The sequence below is a fragment of the Leucoraja erinacea genome, chromosome 10 (assembly GCF_028641065.1).
Source record: "Leucoraja erinacea ecotype New England chromosome 10, Leri_hhj_1, whole genome shotgun sequence".
NCBI classification, from domain to species: domain Eukaryota; kingdom Metazoa; phylum Chordata; class Chondrichthyes; order Rajiformes; family Rajidae; genus Leucoraja; species Leucoraja erinaceus.
This window is the reverse complement of record NC_073386.1, coordinates 8354411-8375980: the sequence shown is the minus strand read 5'-3', so window position 1 is coordinate 8375980 and position 21570 is coordinate 8354411. Positions and strand designations below refer to the sequence as shown.

General features: G+C 41.8%; 1 protein-coding gene across 5 annotated transcripts in view; it reads right to left on the bottom strand.

Annotated features, from left to right (window-relative positions):
* The window catches only part of LOC129700745 (bromodomain-containing protein 3-like), a 59723-nt gene that overhangs the window by 11072 nt on the left and 27081 nt on the right, over nucleotides 1-21570 (bottom strand). For 2 of the 5 annotated variants that reach the window (XM_055641390.1, XM_055641391.1), the window contains exons 9-13: nucleotides 14562-14746; nucleotides 12355-12641; nucleotides 12143-12262; nucleotides 11927-12061; nucleotides 1001-1354 (exon numbers count right to left, since the gene is read on the bottom strand). In XM_055641390.1, coding sequence (XP_055497365.1) covers nucleotides 1001-1354; nucleotides 11927-12061; nucleotides 12143-12262; nucleotides 12355-12641; nucleotides 14562-14746 — 1081 coding nt within the window. The remainder of the gene's footprint in view (nucleotides 1-1000; nucleotides 1355-11926; nucleotides 12062-12142; nucleotides 12263-12354; nucleotides 12642-14561; nucleotides 14747-21570) is intronic. The other 3 variants (XM_055641392.1, XM_055641393.1, XM_055641395.1) reach the window with 3 other exon arrangements.

The window sequence follows — 21570 nt, the reverse complement described above, 5'->3', positions numbered from 1 at the left end:
GTCCGCTGATGCACAACATCAATGATGATTAATGGGCGTAATACTTTTGGTATATGAACGATATCCATTGAGACAAGAAACTACTAACGTTCTGACGGACAGAATACTTTCAGGGAAGGAAAACTACCAGTACTACCCAAACTAACTGTTTACATGGTTAATTTAATGTCAATGAGAAGTCCTAGAAGCCATTCAATTCTAAGCAACCGGGGACATCAAATGTGTTAAACACGAGTTCATCTAGCTTTAAGCAAATCTAATAGAAATAAATAATGTTTGTAAGCGTTAAAGTTGGAAACAGTTTTTTCCATAATTGATTATGTGGTGGCCCTGATTATGTGGTGGCACAGCATTTACAGCATGAAGCTGGTGCAAAGCAGAGAAACAAAACTTGCCCCAAGTGTTAGGCGGAGGAACTCAAAAAAAGATTTAAAATAGTTTACTGGAATTCACTGAAGCACAAAATGTTGAACAGTAGGAAACACAAAATATTGGTCCAGAATTTGTGGCAAAAAAATGTTAAATCCATGACATGCCGCTACTGATTCAATTGCCTTGAATTTCAATGCGTTAGCAATTATTAATAATTATTCTCAATGTGAAAGATAAAACTCACAAAAGTTAGTGAGATAAATTGGGGAAGTTACAGATGAAAGTTACAGAAGGAAGAAAGCACAATGTTTAAGAAGCAATTAGACAGGTACATGGATAGGATGTTTAGAGGGATATGGGCCAAACGCAGGCAAGTGGGAATAGTGTAGATGGGACATGTTCATTAGTGTGGGCAAGTTGGGCCGATGAGTTTGTTTCTACACTGTATGAATCTATGACTACATACTTCAATGAAGAAATTTGTGTGGAATATAACATTGTGGGTTAAAACTGAAAGTTATAGAACACAGTTAAGTTAATCGTGATGCATGAATACAAAAGTTTCCTCCAAAACCTTTATCACTCAGAATCCGGTTTAAAATAGCTGTTATACCTGTAAAATCATTACCTGGTGACGAAATAATCTTTGCTGGTCCTGCAAATGGAACAAATTGTTGTGGCTGAGAATGCTGCATCTTTCTTTGCTGTTTATCAAACAAAATAGAATGACGGCACGTATGTTGTGATTCGGGTACTTTTTTGACATGCAATGGTTGCACTTGAGGAACAGAATCCAATGCTGGTTGATACAAGGAATAATTCAACTTGTAATTTAGGTGGCTGTGCTTTGGGAAGGGAAAAGACAAGCTTAGGAACCCGAATATTTTGACAATTCCAATGATAATGTTTTTTAAAGTTACCATTTCTTCCTCCTTAATGAGAATATTGGTACATTTGCTCCACTTCGGTTTTGATATTGTTTCTGTGGAAATAAAATGTTAAACATAGAACATTAAAAACCATGAAATGAAGCAATAAAACTGTGAGTTAAATCCCCAAATTGTAATTACTGCATGAAAAGAAAATTTGAAGTCCAAGTTGCCTTCCCGATTAAATATATACTTATGCTGTTACTAGAATAACAACAGCTTTCATTTTCGCTTCACCACTGTATAATTTAGGGAGACAATTGGTGGGATCTCTGGTTTCATGCATTTGTGGCTTAACAAGACTAATGCACAGTTCCCACAGAATTGCGAGAATGCTGTCAAGTAATGCAACTGTGGAGAGCACAACAGCTATACAAATTGAGGCTAACATTATATTTTCAACAAAACTGAGTAAACCATTCAGTACCAATTAAGTGGGAGTTCAGAAAAGGAGTTGACAACTGCCAAAGCACAGAAGCAAAAATGAGTGAGGAATACAAGTTTAACATGCATTTTACAACCAAATTGAAATGAAGAAATTTCAGGAAGAACATAAGGATATGCTTTAATGTCTTGTTCCAATGTGAGCACCAAGTGTTTTTAATTATCTTAATTGGATAGTCATTAGAAAAAAATGATTTGGAATCCAATTGCTTTTCTACAGTGTTGGAGGCAGAATTGCTTCGTACCTATTTGCATAATTCACTATACATAACCTCTCCAGTTTTCTTCAGGTACATCTATAAAAATATGGATGTTTCGGAAAATAGTGAAAACAGTTTAGGAAAATTGCCATGGTGAAGTGCTCAAGAAAAATCTCTCATTATGCAGATAAAACACAAACAACAATAATATTCATTTGAACTGTTTCAATACATTTTTGGTATCAAAACTGTTTCTTGGATATAGTACTACAAACATAACTGGAGTTCACACACCAAAATGAGTCATTTGTAACTCAATCCACAAATTACCACAGCATCTCCATTTAAAATTGCCTATTTAATACTCTAATACCTTTACTAACAAGTACAGCTCAGTATACTGTCATACAATTATTATGCATTCATTAATGCAGACAGTCAGTTTTCAAATTTTAATGTTGAACTTTTGGATTTAAACCAGAACATGGTTAGGGTACAGAGGACAGCTCCCCTAAACTCTTAACAGAAATGACAAGAATCAGGGTCACACTAGACAGAAAAGGCTCCACGGCTCATTCTGTCCATTAAGCATCTCATCCATGCTCATGCCATTTAACTGTACATGGTCTGGAGCCTTTGTAGTAATAATAATAATAAATTTTATTTAATGGGCGCCTTTCAGACATCTCAAGGACACCTTACATAGTAATCGGAATAAAAACATATAATCGGAATAAAACAAGTAATAAAGACATTACAGAGACACAAATTAAAAACAGAATTCAATCCAAAAACAGAAAATCAAAAACACAGTGTGACGAGAGAGCAGCGGCAGCCAAAGCGCGCCAGCGTCCACTCTCTCTTCACGGCAGCCATCTTGGACACAGACCTACAGGACTACAATTAAACAAAAAAAAAAAAAAATCATCCCCCCCAGTGGATAGCACTGTGGGGGAAGGCACAATGTCCAGTCCCCACCCCATGTTCACCCCAAAGTCAGGCCTATTGAGGCCACCGCAATTGCCTCTACGGAGGCCCGATGTCCCTGGCCGTTCTCACCGGGTGGTCTTGCCCCGGCGTCGGGAGAGTCCTTTCGGCGGCTGGGCCGCCTGGAACGGCCGCCTCCTGGTTGGAGACCGCGGCTGCCAAAGCCGACAAGGCCGCCGGTTTGGAGCTCCCAGGCTCCCGATGAAAAAGTCGGCGCCGCCTCGCCGCACTGCCGCCTCTCCGCTCCGCAGACCCGCAGCCTGGAGATGTTGCTCTCGGCGGTCCAGCTCGCCAGAGCTCCAGCGCGGCGACCCAGGCAAGGCATCGCCCGCTCCACTCCGCTCCAGCGCTGTGCCGCCGCCAAGGCCGAGGTGCTGGGCGGTCCCCACCAGGAAACGGCGCTCCAAGCCCGCTGGTAGGCCACGAGGACGGGTCGACAGGCAGCCCGGAGAAAAGGCTGCCACACCGACCAGGTAGGGACCTAGAAATAAAGTTACACCTACCCCCCACATTAAAAAGACCATATCCCCATACAAACAAAAAAAAACAGGACTCACTAAAAACTATAAAAAAAAAATTTTAAACGGACGGCTGCTGGCTAGCAGCCGTTCACCAAGATGGCTCCTCCCCTTGACCATCTTTGTACCATAGATATTCAGATTCTGCCTAGTTACCACTTCAATGTCGAGAGTGTATCTCCTGCTATCAGTTACCAAAACATCACATTCCAGATTTCAACTACCCACTAGGTGAAAAAACTTCAGGTGGCCTCCAAAACTTGTGCTTTACACCAAAAGGAATAGTCAAGGGTTAGATATCGCTGCAATGAGCAAAAGCATTCCACCATGTTCCCAATCTGTAATTTTGAAATGCCCCATCCCAGGCAACATCTTGATGATCTCATCTGCACCCTTCTAAATGCAATCACATCAATTCTGTAGTGCACTGACCAGAAATGTACAAAAAAAAATTCAACATGGACTTAGGAACATTTATAAAATTACATCATAACCTCCTTGCTTTTATAGTCCAATCCCAGCTAAAGTATCATGTATATCTTCTTCACCACCTGAAGGGATCCTCAGATTTGTATGCCAAGGTTCCTACTTCTATCTTTATTGCTCCTCCAGAAGTGTAGCACCTTAAACATATCTGGATCAAATGGCATTTGCCATTGCTCTACTTCTCTTAAGAACTAATCAATACCGTCCTGTAACCTATAGCAATCCTCAGCACCACTAACATGTCACCAATTTGTGTCATCGGTAAACAAAATCATACTACCCAAATTCCTAATGCTTACAACAAACAGCAGGAATTCAATGGCATTCCCTGTAGTACTCCGAAGAGCAAGTAAAGAGTACATTCTGGAACGTTCAAGAGCAACTTTGCAGGAAGTTATGTGGATACCTCTACTGCATGTGCTATCACAATCCATTGAAATTAATGCAATGGTATGAAGTTGGAGTACTTTACCAGCTCCCCACAAAAGATGTCAGAAAGAGTTAGGGCTGCTGCAATCAGGAATATAATTTTTTTTTTTAAAGTAAATAAAAAGATTCATTCATGCCAATTACAGAAAGACCACCATTTGATTTTGAAATTTTCACTTCATTACTGCAGAATATCATTCTTTAGGTGGGAATACTTTTATTTTTTGGTCTTTGGAAATCTTCTCTTAATCCCAAAGATGGATTATGGCAAGCCCCCAGTAAAACACATATGATAATGTTTTCAGCCAGCTGTAAGCAAGGTGAAGAGACTACTACCGATCACAAAATGTATGCTGTTTCATGGCAAGTCCAAAGTGGCAAAGATGTTTGGCTTATAATGTAATCCTTCCTGCTGTGCTGCTCATAGCCATGCCCAATGCACAAATAAATTGAGCTAATTAACTCCATTTGCTTCTCACAGGCAAAGTGATTCTCCAGCACGGCAGATGTATTAAGTCGAGAGCCTAATATCGTCAGTTGAGGTCACATGCCAAGGATGTTATCCTCAGCCATACTAATCAGAGCATCTAAAACTTGACATGCAAGTTCAAAGGGAATGGGGCAGCAAGCAGCTAGCAAAAGAGCAAGTGCCAAATTAAGAGAATAAATTATGATTGAAATAGAGTTTAGAGAGCTTTACATAGCATCTCATTGTGAATATTTAAACCTCAATGTTTAATGCTTGCTCCCAGTGCCTTCAGTATGAAGAACTCACCTGAACAACCAATGTCAAGTCAAGTCAAGTTTATTCGTCACATACACATACGAGATGTGCAGTGAAATGAAAAGTGGCAATGCTCGCGGACTTTTGTGCAAAAAAACAAACAAACAACCTAACAAACTACAAACAGAATGGAACAGAATCACATATTCTTTTACATATTAAATATTGTATGCGGAAGGAAAAAGGGGGGAAAAAAAGCAATTAAAAAAACAAACAGTAGTGGTACAGTAAAGTTAGTCCCTGGTGGGATAGGAGTTTACAGTCCTAATGGCCTCTGGGAAGAAACTCCTTCTCAACCTCTCCGTTCTCACAGCATGGCAACGGGGGCTTGCCTGACCGTAGCAGCAGTTCAAATTTAAGAATAAACTAGGCTTATACCAGCTACAAACTGTAATACCAGAACATATGCTTTCCTTTTGGCACATCTTTAGAATTCCAGTACTTACAAAACAGCATCCATTTGAAATAGGAGTCAGAGAGAAGAGCTTTGCAGGAGTCCTGACTGAAGACCAATGTACTGGAAGCCTTCTTGACCACCTTATCTACCTGTGACACCACTTTCAAGGAACTATGTACTTCTAGATCCTTCTGAACAATTTTGAAGTATGCAACAAAAAGCTGCATTTTCTTAGTCAATAATTTATTGCTTTGCAAGCACCATTGTACAGAATCATGCAGCTTGTGGTATTATTATACAACATGCAGCTTGTAGTATTATTAAATGATAGTGTATTGCTCTGTTAGCTATGTTCGGAATGTCGTAGAGCACAGAAACAGGTCTTTCAAACGAAATATTGCATGCCGATCAGATGCCCCATCCAAGCTTGTACCAATTCCTTGCATTTGACAAATATTCTTCTACACTTTTCCCATTCATGTACCTGAATGAATCTCACGTTTTTTTTGTAATTGTACCTGCCACAGCCGCCTCTTCTGGCAGCTCATTCCATAGATCCACCACCCTCCGTGTGAAAGACATGCCCATCAGGTTCCCATCAAATCTTTACCCTCTTACAGTGCCCTCCATAATGTCTGGAACAAAGACCCGTTATTTATTTATTTATTTGCCTCTGTGCACCACAATTTGAGATTTGTAATAGAAAAAAAAAAAAAAAAAAAAAAATCACATGTGGTTAAATTGAACATTGTCAGATTTTGTTGAAGGGTATTTTTATACATTTGTTTCACCATGTAGAAATTACAGCTTTATACATAGTCCCGTCCCCCGTCCCCCCCCCCCCATTTCTGGGCACCATATTGTTTGGGGCACATGGCTTCACAGGTGTTTGCAATTGACTGTTTGAAACATCATTAAGAAGAAAGAGAGCACTGGTGGGCTTACTAATCTCAAAGGGACTGGCAGGCCAAGGAAGACTTCCACTGCTGATGCCAGAAGAATTCTCTCTATAAAGATAAATCCCCAAACACCTGTCCGACAGATCAGAAACACTTTTCAGGAGTCAGGTGACCACTGTCTGCCGAAGAGTTCATGAACAGAAATACAGAGGCTACACTGCAAGATGCAAACCACTGGTTAGCCGCAAAAATAGGATGGCCAGGTTAGTGTGCAAAGGAGCACTTAAAAGAGCAACCACAGTTCTGGATGAGACGAAGATTAACTTATAGAGTGATGGCAAGAGCAAAGTATGGAGGAGAGAAGGAACTGCCCAAGATCCAAAGAATACCACCACATCTGTGAAACACGGTGGTGGGGGTGTTATGGCCTGGGCATGTATGGCTGCTGAAGGTACTGGCTCATTTATCTTCATTGATGATAGAACTGCTGATGGTAGTCGCATAATGAATTCTGAAGTTTATAGACACATGCTATCTGCTCAAGTTCAAACAAATGCCTCAAAACTCATTGGACAGCGAGCGGTTCATTCTGCAGCAAGACAATGATCCTAAACATACTGCTAAAGTAACAAAGGAGTTTTTCGAAATCTAAAAAATGGTTAATTCCTGAATGGCCAAATTAATCATCCGATCTGAACCCAATTGAGCATGCCTTTTATATGCTGAAAAGAAAACTGAAGGAAACGAGCCACCAAAACAAGCATAAGCTAAAGATGGCTGCAATACAGGCCCGGCAGAGCATCACCAGAGAAGACACCCAGCAACTGGTGATGTCCAAGAATCGCATACTTCCAGCAGTCATTGCATGCAAAGGATATGCAACAAAATACTAAACATGACTATTTTCATTTACATGACCTTGCTGTGTCCCAAACATTATGGTGCCCCCAAAATGGGGGGGGGGGGGGGGGGGGGGGGGGGGGGGGGGGGGGTGGGGGGGGGGACGTATAAAAACACTGCTGTAATTTCTACATGGTGAAACCAAAATATATAAAAATGGCCTTTATTAAAATCTGACAATGAGCACTTTAATCACTTTCAATTTTTTTTCTATTACAAATTTCAAATTGTGGAGTACAGAGGCAAATAAATGAATGATGGGTCTTTGTCCCAAACATTATGGAGGGCACTGCACCTTAAGCCAATGGCTTCCAGTACTTGGTTCCCCTACACTGGTGGGAAAAAAAAATCATTCAACCTATCTATTCCCCTCATGATTTTATACTCCTCTTTAAGATCAACCCCAGTCCTGCTTTCCAAGGAATAAAGTCCTTGCCTACCCAAATGCTCCCTAATACATTGACCTTGAGCCCTGGCAATATTCTCATAAATCTTTTTTGCATGCTTTCCAACTTAACTCTATCTTCTCTTTTGCATGGTGACCAAAACATTCCAATCATAGCCTCATCAATATCTTGTACTACTGTAACATGAAGTCCCAATTTCGATTCATAGAGCATGGAAACGGGCCCTTCAGCCTAACTTGCCCATGCCGACCACGATGCCCCCTCTATATTGGTCCCATCTGCCCTGTTTGGCATCCCTCCAAATCTTTCCTATCCATAACTTCCCAACAACCCAGTCCGAAGGTCACTACTTGAAATATCACCTGTAAATTCCCTCCAGCCTGACCCGCTGAGTTACTCCAACATTGTGTTTCGCTAAAGATTCCAGCATCTGTAATTCCTTATGTCCCAACTTCAAACCAATTCCACAAATGAAAGCCAACATGCCAAAAGTCTGCTTCACCATCCAATCTACCTTTGATGCCATTCACATTCATATACTGGTTGTGATATTGCAAAAATAGGAAGGGAAGTTGCATTGTTCCAAACACAAAGGCATGTTTGTTGTCAGAACAACTTTAGGTTGTGACATGATCATTAACAAGAGCATCCTTTTTGCAAAGATACATTTACGGGAATTGATTGATACATTTATACTGATGAAGTCAATATCCTGTGGAGTATTCTTCAATAAGACTATTTTAAGGCAACACTTGACCAGTTTAAGAATGGGAACCCAAAAAATAGTCCCGATTGCCAAAATTCTCACCAGAGTTGCATAAAGTCAGGTATTTGGAAGTTACATCCTTTCCATTGATCAAAGTGCATCTGAGGAAGTATAATCTTAATACCAGCTTTTATATAGAGACAGTGTACTAAATTAATTACATGAATAAATAATTGAACATCAATTCAATAGAAATTCAATAGGAATGAACATTAAATAGAAATAGTGCATTTTAATTCTTGGGAGTAGCATTATAACCTTATTCAATATCAAAAATATAAAGGCACGTTTGGATCTAACCTGATGAATATGACATTCCCAATCAGGATAGCATAGCCCAATGCGCCCTATGAAATGTCTTGATCATTTTTTTGTGCCATTTTAAAAGGCACCATAAATTGTTAATTGTTGTGTCGTAAAGACTGGAGAATTGGGTTATGTATAATATCAATTTTGCTGGAGTAGTAATGTAGTATTTGATCAGAAATTAATGTTTCAATGTAGAGTACTGGGCAAATCCAGTTGATTATAAATAATTGTTAGCTGCAAATTGCAACCTTATGATATTGGACACTCTGCTGACGATAGATGTTTATCATCTCTTCATTGTGCAACCTGAACTCTGGATTCAAATGTTTTGAACATCTCCCCTCAGGAAGAGAGATTTCCCATTCCCAAATTAAGAAACAATGCAGAATAGTACAATAATATTGAGCACATTTTTATTTAATAATTAACCATTTCAATGCAAATCCCAAAACTTTTCCAAAATCATATTTTTGCAAATAATTGTGACAAAGCAAAGTTGGATTATATTAAATTTCCCAGACGAGTCAGTACTATCTGCATATCGGAATTTTTCTTTGGATTGTAGAATTTTATTCTCAGTAATATTCCTTCAAATAAATTGGAAAAAAAGATAACAAATGTCAAATACTTTGGAGTAAAATCTTTGCCGAATTTGCTTTAAAAATGCACGCAAATGTGCTGAGACCAATAGAGGGAGAATAACAGGAATAAATAACGTCAGTATACAAGCTGAAGCTTTCAAGAAGAGTCAAGAGTGTTTTATTGTCATATGTCCCGGGTGGGACAATGAAATTCTTACTTGCTGTAGCACAACGGAATATGTGAATATGTAAACATTGTATATAACGGGGAAAAAAAAGTTCAATAAATAACAAATATAGTGCAACTAACAAATAAGTCATTTACAGTTCAGAACTCATAGCTTATTCGTTGTGTTTAATAGCTTGATGGCTGTGTGCCTTCTTTAAAATCAGTAAAAGGGGCAGAAACGGGGAGAATAGCCAGCAATTGTCCTATTTTAGAAATAGAGATGATCAATTTATGTTCCACCACAATTAAAAAGTGCAGCTATTTAATTTAGCTCATTATGGAAGTAATTGGCAAGTTCATTGGAACACTTACCTCTTCACTCATGGTTGAGCGTTAACTTACATATATAAATGCTTGCAAATCCACGTCGTCCCTTTTATTTCCTTCAATTAAAAGGAAGCAGAGTAAAAGCTAATAAAAAACATTTCAGGTATCTCCAAGTCTGTTTTAATGGTGCTTTAAATGAAGCCAATTATATTTATACAAAGCATGTTGTCACCTATGGAATGAATGACCATATTACGTCAACGATTTTGAAATTTACATCAGATCTAACACAAGATAAATGATTTCAGTACGTTTATTGCATGTCATAAAATATAGAAAGTGTAAACATTGAATGAAAAAAACAAAATCCTGTACACCAAGTTGTACTCTCATACGACACATTTTCGAAAAATTGAAGCTTTCAAAATTTACCACTGTTACATACATATCTGTACAAGATAAGTTTGCCGTATGGCTATATTGGTTCCATTACTATCTCCAATTAACTTCTTAATTCTACAAATTCTCCCAAAATAAAGTCAGAAAACAGGAAAACTAGAGGTTTCAATGAAAACTTCTTATTTAGCAAAGTTTAGATCACTGATTTTAACTTCAGTCCTAAAGACTTATAATCTACCGAATACAAAAAACTTACAGGCAAGTGACCCTAACATAGGCTGAAAGAAATAAATAAAAGATCAAACAGCAGAGTTCAAACTGGAGAAAACAATACATGCAAAATGCTCTAATAATTTATAGCAATGATACATTAATATCATAATAATCAAAGACCAATTGCGATTCTATTATGATGGTGATTAAACTACATATATTGTAGATCAGGTGTGAATTAGGAAACAACACAATTTACCATCTATTAGAAACTCAGTCTGTTATAAAAGATGGTTAATATTTATGGCAGTCTAAAAATGAAAACAAATGCACTGTTTTGTAGTCATTTTGTTCAATTAGACAGATGATGCAAGTGTACCAATCATATATTCAAACATACCATGATCATTTAAATAATTTCTATCGCACACCGCTGCCCGAATCATTCACCGTGAATTACTGCTGTACATGAACATCAGTTCTTCAATTTTCCGACAGATAATTGCAAACTATTTATTATCCCTAGCATTACATCAACTATAAACAGCAACTATTCAAGAAGGTTGAACTGCAATGTGGCACAATTCAGGTGAAGTTACACCATTGGCAGGGAGGTATGAAATCACATTCAAATGACATGTCACAACTTCTACGTACATGCTTAACTGTTCTTTTATGCCATACCTAGGCACTCTAGCACCAAAAATCACAATTTACAAATATATTGAACACAGAAAATCACAAAAGTGCTAATGGTGAACTCCAGTTAATCATTTGCAAGTCATAAGAATTTAGTTTACAGTTTTACTCAATGTTAATTGTTTGGCTGGCAAGAAGGGAGAAATGCAAGAAATGCTGAAAATACAAAGCCAGTCACCCAGGACTTGAAGAGAAATGATAATTCTACAACTCCGTATGCCAAGTAAAGATTTTACATATAACTTAATTATCTTAAAGGATTCAGTTTTGATGTGCATTTTCAAAAATTTCAATGTTACTTACATATAAATTTGTGTTCTACATTTACAAGGAATACTACATTGCTCAACATTCCTTTCCTGGGTGAGAAGGCTGACATCTTAAATGGTTTATACATCATACGGGGGGAAAAAAAAAAAATCAGTTTTAGATGTAGATGCGATGAACTTTTCTGCTCAACGTCTAAATGAAAGACATTGCATTTCACAAAATCTATTGATGTGCACAATAGTTTTTTCCACTTCTAATGGCGATACTTCCAGCCTCCAATATTGTGTCAAGCAAGACTGTAGTTAACCATCTCAGTTTTCTGTAATGACTCCATGATAAATGTTGCAATGAGTCACTTTGAGCAACAATAGTGGGAGACAGTGGTATTGGAAATATTAAACATCTGGCTGTATTCATTACATACAGAGGTTGACATCTAACCTGGTTCAGAATCACTGTTAAGTGAAGAACTAGAGTCACTGGTGCTGCTGTCACTTTCAGAGTCTGAGGAACTGCTGGTCTCACTTAATCGGGAAATTTCACCCATTTCTTCTGCTGCATTATTCTTCCGAGCTGCTGAAAATAAATAATGCATACTGAATCCACAGAAAAGGATGAACAGCACACCGTTACAGCACAAGCACATTAAGTACATACATGTTTTTGTTTCTTTCTTTCCAGAATTCAGATGTCCACTCACATCCTGTAATCTTTTCTCCAGCTCTTGTTTTTTCTCCGATTGAATTTCTTCTTTAGATCTTCCTGGAGCTTTCTTAGCTACACAATGTGACACCATCAAAATAGGAAAATAAACTATCTACCTCACTAAATAGGTACAATACATGCAAGAGAATGAATGGCATACTCACAATCAAGTTTTTTTTGTTTCTTTCTTAGACATGCCATAACATATCTTTCCAGCTCTCTTAACGTAGAGGGTTTTAAAGTTTCAAAGTCAATTTCTATCTCGACTGGATTAGAGTCTCTCAAGGATGGCTCCTTTGATTGTATTATGTGGACGACACGCCCCAGTTTGTCACTAGGAAGCTTATTTATGTCAAGACTTAATTGCCTCTTTTCATCATAAGTCATTGGCTTAACATTATCCTCTTCTGAATCGTAAACAGAAGCTCGTTGCTTCTTTTTCTTTAACTGCCTGTATAATAAAGTACACGCATCAGCATTATAGTATTTAAATATTCCTGATCAATGGCAATCGTGCAAGAAATATTTAGTGCCACAGTTAGTACTACTTGATTGTAAACGAGATGTTAAAATTTGATAGACACACGACCTCAAAAGGATGCCTCATATATTAAGATTAATTAAATGTCTTTTGGCCATCACTAAAAGCACCACATATACTCCGCAAGTGCTCAACATGATGAATGTTACATTCTTTAATTGAAAGAAATGTAATTCACAACAAAATTGCTTTTAGATGTTTGGAGAAAAAATATCAACTCCTAGGACTGTAAAATTAGAGCAATACAGATCAGATCTTTGCCCATTTTTAAAATCTGCTTAGTTACTGGACCAGCAATACCAATTTCACATCTGGGACAATGTATCTCCTGTCCAAAGGCTTATCCTTTTGACCAAGAACAAAAAAACAAATAGTCGCAACTCATGGTTAATTTGGGTCAAAGGGCCCATTTCCACGCTTTGTGACTCAACATGGAATTCTACAAATTCAGGTAAATAGCTTTCTCAGTATCAGAATAGTCAATGTCAGCTGCAAATGATCAATCAGTGATATTAGCCCAGATTAAGCCTCAGACTGACCTCCTAGAAGTGTACTACAGCCTTGCATTTGTACTCTTTCACATTTTTTTGTCTGTATTCTCTCTTCATTGCATTTTGTTCACTCTTCTCTAACTACCCCCATTATCCATCAACTGAATGACCACCACCACAACCTACACGATGGCAACCCACATTTCACATTATGAGATTATTCCCTCATCCCACTCTCTGGGCAATATATTTTAAAAATCACTTGTTTTCTGCAATACCTTCTAAGTATTTCCATCATTCTCTGTTCAACTTCACATTTGCAGCATCAGCATACTTAGATTTCCAACAAATGGTCAAATTTCATCAAGTTTAAAGGCAAGCATTGCTATTGTATTTAGAAATACATGCTTTCCTAACATAGAAATATAGAAAATAGCGGGTGCAGGAGTAGGCCATTCGTCCCTTCAAGCCTGCACCGCCATTCAATATGAACATGGCTGATCATCCAACTCAGTATCCTGTTCCTGCCTTTTCTCCATACCCCCTGATCCCTTTAGCCACAAGGGCCACATCTAACTCCCTCTTAAATATAGCCAATGAACTGGCCTCAACTACCTTCTGCGGCAGAGAATTCCAGAGATTCACCACTCTGTGTGAAAAAAGTTTCCCTCATCTCGGTCCTAAAAGATTTCCCCCTTATCCTTAAACTATGACCCCTTGTTCTGGACTTCCCCAACATCGGGAACAATCTTCCTGCATCTAGCCTGTCCAACCCCTTAAGAATTTTGTAAGTTTCTATAAGATCCCCCCTCAATCTTCTAAATTCTAGCGAGTACAAACCGAGTCTATCCAGCCTTTCTTCATATGAAAGTCCTGACATCCCAGGAATCAGTCTGGTGAACCTTCTCTGTACTCCCTCTATGGCAAGAATGTCTTTCCTCAGATTAGGAGACCAAAACTGTACGCAATACTCCAGGTGTGGTCTCACCAAGACCCTGTACAACTGCAGTAGAACCTCCCTGCTCCTATACTCAAATCCTTTTGCTATGAATGCTAACATACCATTCGCCTTCTTCACTGCCTGCTGCACCTGCATGCCTACTTTTAATGACTGGTGTACCATGACACCCAGGTCTCGTTGCATCACCCCCTTTCCTAATCGGCCACCATTCCGATAATAATCTATTTTCCCGTTTTTGCCACCAAAGTGGATAACCTCACATTTATAACCTCCTTCCTTGATGACTGCCTCACTCTGTATTAACTGTGGTGCTTTTAGATGAATCAGTACCTGCAAAGAAACACAAGGTGGAAACAATGCATCAAAATCCAACTGTACCTGCTTTCCAAAGAGCCTTTCTTGATTATTTTTTGCCGCAACTGCTTCGATTGTACTTTCTTCTGTTCAATATTCTTTGTTTTCTTTTTATCTTTTTTCTTTTTTCCTTTTTTGACTCTGTTTTTCTTCAATTTAGAGAGTGGGGTCCGTGTTAATGTCGCAAGTTGCTCGTGTACTGCTTTCAACTGGCAGAAATAATAGAATAAATCTTATATTGATAGAAATAGCAAAACTGACTCCTCATATGGTAGTTTCACACAGATATGCAAATCAAAATTGTAAATTTATAACTTGTCATCTTGCTTTAGTCTTTGCACATGACTAATGTAGTTTACCCCCGCACAAGTACCTTAACAAATCCTCTCTGCACCCTCTGAAGTTTTGGCATGCCAAAGATATTCCAGTGGGGTGTCCATAAGTCTTCCAGTCTTCTGATACCTCCCCATATATAAAGCAACTTTATAAGACAGGAATAGGAATATTTCCATGCTCACTTCAGCACCGTGGTGGGAGATTGCAACCTTCACGTGGTCCACCCCGTTTCAACTAATGCAATCAACCCGACGTGCGCAAACAAATAGAGCAAGTTGACATACAATTTTAGGCTGTGCACGCTATAAGCAAGAAGACTTCAGCACCCAGGATAATTCCCACCTAGATTTAGTAACATCTCTCCTTTGAATAGACAGTACTTCTGATTTATCTCCAAATAATGCATCAGCATTTTTAATGAATGCCTCCACCCATCGCCTCTTCTTTCTTACCTTATTTCAATGCATTGTAAACAGAAATGGAACACATCTATTTTTATTTTGTTTGAACCAGGCTTCCATGATTACGCTAAACAAATCTATGTGGGGTTTATATCTGCAGCTAATTAATCCCAGTTACCACGCGTGCTGTCAAGTGTACACTAAACCTCAAAATCCCCACCACTCTGTCAAATTCCTTACTTTTCCAACTTCTCAGTTCCAACACTGAACACATTCTAGTCTTATTTTTAAGAAAGAACTGCAGATGCTGGAAAATTCGAAGGTAGACAATAATGCTGGAGAAACTCAGCGGTAGAGGCAGCATCTATGGAGCAAAGGAATAGGCGACGTTTCGGGTCAAGACCATTCTTCAGACTGATGTGGGGGGGGGGGGGGGGGGCGAGAAAAAGAAAGGAAGAGGGGGAGAGAGAGTAGGCTGTGGGAGGGCTGGGAAGGGGGAGGGGGGGGGGGGGGGGGGTAGGAGGGGGAAAGCAAGGACTACCCGAAATTGGAGAAGTCAATTTTCATACCACTGGGGTGTAAACTACCCAAGCGAAATTGAGGTGCTGCACCTCCAATTTGCGGTGGGACTCACTCTGGCCATGGAGGAGGCCCAGGACAGAAAGGTCGGAATCAGAATGGGAGGGGGAGTTGAAGTGCTGAGCCACCGGGAGATCAGGTTGGTTATAGTGAACTGAGCGGAGGCGTTGGGCAAAGCGATCGCCAAGCCTGCGCTTGGTCTCACCGATGTAGAGCAGTTGACTGGGGATGTGAGAAAAGTTGTTTCCTTGTCTCCGTTCTAAATGGCTTGCCCCTTATTCTTAAGACATTCTATGCTTGCATCCCCACACTCCAATCTTTTGCCCTGCCAAATTAAGTTTAGATTGAGTTTAGCAAAATTGCCGAAATAGATTCCTCCCCCTCGTCTCTTTATCATCACCCTACTCTAATTTACTTTATGGTAATAAATTAATGGCCTTATGTTAAAATTCCTTGATAACCACTCTCAACATCTTAACCCAGCATTTGTTTCATCAGGAGGTAGAACGCTATTAATCAAATCCTACAATAATACCAAAGAGATAAATCTTTTTAAAATAGGAAATACACTATTTAAATAACAAGATTAATAGCATTGGCACATAATATTTATTGGATCAAAAGCGTGGAGATCGAAAGCAGACAGTTTTGATAACTCATTGCAAAAAATACGAGCAAATATGACCAATACTGGACAAAGAGAAAGAGAAAAAATTCTCTTCCAGATGATTAACCTGCATCTTTTGCTAGGCTGCCTGTAAAGGATATATGACGTAGTCCTTAGTCCTTCACCAAGTCTTTATTAAGACACTACATCCACACGTCCCAGCACTGACCACAACTGGTCTACACACGTACTGGAACCTACAGGGGGAGGGTGCATGCAGATACTACAGTTATACTACATAAGGTGGGAGTGTCAATATGGTAATGAGGTAACTACATATTTGGTTGCATGCATAACCATCTACATCCTTTCCCGTAGAATAAACAGCAGCAGGGTAATTATACAAACCTGCAACATAGTAACAGTATCAATTATCAAACAGCACAATATTAAGCAAAATCGCCATACCGATCAGGGGGCCGGACAACTCTACCTGAGCGGGTCCGTACAGCACCCTCACCCTCACTCCCCTCCCCCAAAGAGAAAGGCAGAGGCGGAGAACAATGTGGGGACGGCGGAACATACAGAAAAACAGGGGACTGGCCAGAAACCAGTGGACTGCGAGGTGGCGACTCCCGAGGCGGATAAGAAGAAGAAAAAGAAGAAGAAGAACCAGTAGGCGAAAGACGTGGAGGAGACGCACCGGCCGGGGAGCTGAAACCAGGAGGCACCGTGAGAGGCACGGTAGGGGCACGAACAACAACAGGATTAGGCGGCACAATCCGAGGAGGAGAGTCTATCCACGGAGAGGGAGGCTCCGGGAATGGAAGCAGGGGCGCAGGCTCCCGGACAGCTAACAGATGTTGGCGACTGCGACGGTACACAGTGCCCTCGTAGTCTACTAAATAGGAACGGGGCGAGTCCGCCACCCCTACTACAGTGGCAAGCTTGGAAAACCCGGTAGGTGTCTGCATACGGACAACCTGACCCGTTGTGAGGGGAGGTAGGGGGCGGCAAGACTTGTCGTGGGACCGGTGCTGGATTTCGTGGCGTTGAGAAATACGGCGGTGGACTGCGGCAGGGTGGCGTACCGCCGGGACCAGCGACTGCTGAGCGATTGGCATTGGCGGCCGGAGGACACGGGACATGAGCCGCTGAGCAGGTGAACCCAAAACACCATCTCTAGACACATTGCGCAGATTTAACAGTCCCTGATAAAAATCGCAGTTTGACAAGCGAGACTGCTCCAGCAACGTCTTCGCGCTGCGCACAGCACGTTCAGCCAGGCCGTTACTCTGAGGGAATTCAGGACTGCTAGTAAAGTGAGTAAAGTTCCATTTGGTAGCGAAGGCAGCAAATTCGGCGCTTGTAAATTGACGGCCGTTGTCAGTCTGGAGCTTGACCGGGGAACCAAAGGCAGCAAAGTGACGTCGCAGCTTGCCGATGACCATCTCCGATGTGATGGTGGGAAGAAGGTCCACTTCAAACCAGGATGAATACGAGTCCACTAACACCAGGTAGTGCTTCCCACGCCACTCAAAAATATCTGCAGCCAGTGAAGACCAAGGCATGTCAGGGGCCGGCTGCTGCAACAGGGGCTGGCGCTGCTGGTGAGGGGCCATGGAGTTGCACTCAGAGCACGCCGCGACTCGAGCCTTGATATACTTGGCCATGGCAGGCCAATAGTACTGCCCTTGAGCATGAGCAACGGTAGCGTCAGCGCCCGGATGCCCCAAATGAGCAGCAGAGTAGTAAGCATCATAGAATGAGGCAGGGATCACCACCTTGTGACCTTTCACGATGATACCCTCCCGAACCACAAGCTAATCCCGAACTAGGAAGAACGGACGCACGCCAGCAGGCAGAGAGTTAGGCTTGCGGGGCCACCCGCGCATAATGACAGCAGACAGCTGTTGCAAGTCAGGGTCAGCAGCAGTGTGTTCGAGCAGGCACCGCAGCTGCTTTGAAGGGACAAAATTCACATTAAGAACGTGCAGGTCTTCCTGCTCGTATGGACAGAGCATCGACAGAGCATCGGCAACATGCATTTCGGTACCCCTCCTGTACACAATGTTGAACTCGAACCGCTGTAGCTGTAGCATCATCCGCTGCAGACGTGCCGGGGCAGCATGAATAGGTTTGATTAATATCGTAACCAGTGGCTGGTGGTCTGTTTCCACCATGAACCGAACCCCAAAGTGAAAGTCCCGGAACTTGGAGCACGCAAACACCACAGCAAGGAGCTCCTTTTCAATTTGAGCATACCTTTGCTCCGTGTCCGTCATGGTACAAGAGGCAAACGAGACAGGCAGCAGAGAATCTCCATCACAAAGTTGCATGCAGGCTGCACCGAGACCAAAACGAGAGGCATCGCAGGTCACCACAAATGGGAGTCGGAGATCGAAAAACCAGAGAACCGGAGTGTTGACCAGCATTTTTTTCAAATTGTCAAACGACTGTTGGTGCTGCGGACTCCACAACCAGGCAACATCCTTCTTTGTCAGGAGGCACAACGGTGCACTGAGCTCACTGAGACACGGAACAAACTTGCCCAGATAGTTTACCATCCCGAGAAACCGCTGCAGGCCAGCGACATCAACAGGTGCAGGGAACTCGGAGATGGCAGCAGTTTGGTTAGGGTCAGGCTTCAGGCCACGTGAGGTAAAGATGTGACCGACATACGACACTTCAGACAACCGGAACCTACATTTGGACGGGTTCAGTTTGAGGTTTATCTGGTGAGCACGGTCGAGGACCCGTCGGAGATTTCGGTCGTGTTCCGTGACATCCCGACCATACACGAGGATATCATCGACAATGATGGCACATGGTAGCCCGGCAAACAATTGCTCCATGGAGCGCTGGAAGACTTCGCTAGCCGAGCTTATCCCGAAAGGCATTCTTAAAAACTTGTACCTCCCAAATGGCGTTGCAAAAGCTGTCAAATCGGTTGACTGACTGTGCAGTGGAATCTGCCAAAACGAACTCCTGGCATCAAGAACTGAAAATACGGTGGCTTGACCAACCTGGGCAGCAACATCCTCGACAGTCCGCATAGGGTAGTGGGGCCGCTTAATGGCAGTGTTCAAGTCCTTCGGGTTGATGCAGACCCGAATTTCGTTCTTCCCTTTTTTTATAGTGGCAACCATCGTAGACACCCAGCTAGTGGGCTTACTGATAGCTTCTAGCACCCCCAAGTTTACCATTTTGTCCAGCATTGCTTTAACTTTGTCTTTCATCGCGAAAGAAACCCTATGAGACGGACGGCACACAGGAGTTATGGAAGAATCAGTAGTAATTTTATATACGAGCGGCAGCTTACCGAGCTGATCATCAAAGAGGTCAGGGTATTCAGAGACAGGGTCCAACACCACCCTCACCTCATGGACTGTGCTGTCGAAAGCAACCAGACCCAGATCCTGGCATGCCTGATTGCTCAGCAGAGGTACACAATCACAATCCAACACAAAAAACGACAGGTCACGAGATGTCTTCTGTAGCTTGCAGTGGAAAGTTAACCTCCCCACAGGTGTCAGTTCCTCCCCCCCGTACGCTCGGAGCACAGAGCGATCTGCAGTCAAACGTTCATTAGACCTTACCTGGTGGAAGAATGATGTTGAAATTACACTGACCTTTGCACCACTGTCCAATTTCGCAGCGAAGGTCTTGTCATTAACAGTAACTAGCACCGACGGATCAGGGAGTCGAGTCTGGTTGTGCAGCAGAGCGTAAACACTGGCATCCCCCATAGAGATGCTGGAGTCTGACTCGGGGGCTGACTCCTCAATGTACTGAGAATCAAGGACACTTTCAATCCTCTGGAGATTGCTAAACACCTGGCGAGGAGGCTGAGCGGCGTTCCCACGGGAACGACATACCGCCGCAAAATGGTTTTGTTTTCTGCAATAGTTGCAGGCTTTTCCATAAGCAGGGCACGGAGACTGTGGCAAATGTCCATACCCACAATTGGGGCACTTCCTGGCACTCTGAGGGCGAGGGGCAGGAGCTGGGCGAGGCTGTGGTTTAAAACAGTTTGGTGGCCGCCGCGGCACAGACAGAGCAGCCACACTAACGGCACGGTTCCCAGATCCTCTCTCCTCACGAAACGGAGTAACAACCTCAGCAATGCGACAAGCATGCACAGCTTCGTTCAACGTGAGGTCAGGCCTCCGTAATAAATCAGACCGCAACTTCTGGTCAAGCATGCCAGTAACTAATATGTCCCGCGTGAGCTGGTCACACAACTCACCAAAACGACAGCGCTGGGATAGATGGCGGAGGTCGGCAATAAAACATTCCACAGGTTCCTCAGGCTGTTGCTTGCGAGAAAAGAAACGAGCTCGCTCCAAAATGCGATTCGAAGGAAGGTCGCAAATCTCTGTAAACTTCCTCAACAGACACACTGGGTCGTCAGGAGACTCGGCTGGCTCAACAAGCTGGTCGTCCTCACCCAGGACCGCTGGACGGTACACAAACGACTTAGCCCGCCTCATAGCATCAGGCCCAGCGAGATTCAATAGCAGCAATGCTTTGACAGCAGCAGGGTCATTACGGTGTGCAATATTCACATAATGGTTGTAGTCCATGACGAACGTGTCCCATCGCTCCGCGATGTCGGCATCAAAGACTAACGGGGAAGGCTTGCGACAAGACGAAGCCATCACTACACACACATTTTGAAAATAAGTATTGTACAGAGAAACTAAAGAACAGCAAAACTAAAAAAATGTTCAAATTCAGTGATATTCAATGGGGCACTAGTTGTTTTGACATCTCCTGCCTTAAAAGGCATGTAATGTCACACATCCACAATCACACCCCTACTGTCTTGACGAAGGTGACAACGCAAGCGCTACGATGAAGCATTTTTCGTCTATGACAGTGGACTAACTGCTTGGGTGAACGAAAGGTAAATGGAGTCTGTAGATCGGCTATTGCATGCTAGCCAATATAGTGCTTGTTAGTAGTAACCCCACCGAGTACATGCTTTATAACATTAAGAACTCGACTACGTCAGGCAGTAGATGTAGCAGTTCGGACATGTAACGTACTGCATATCCAATGCTGTAAGTAAAGATGTGTTGTATCTTTACACGTGTATGAGTCCGGT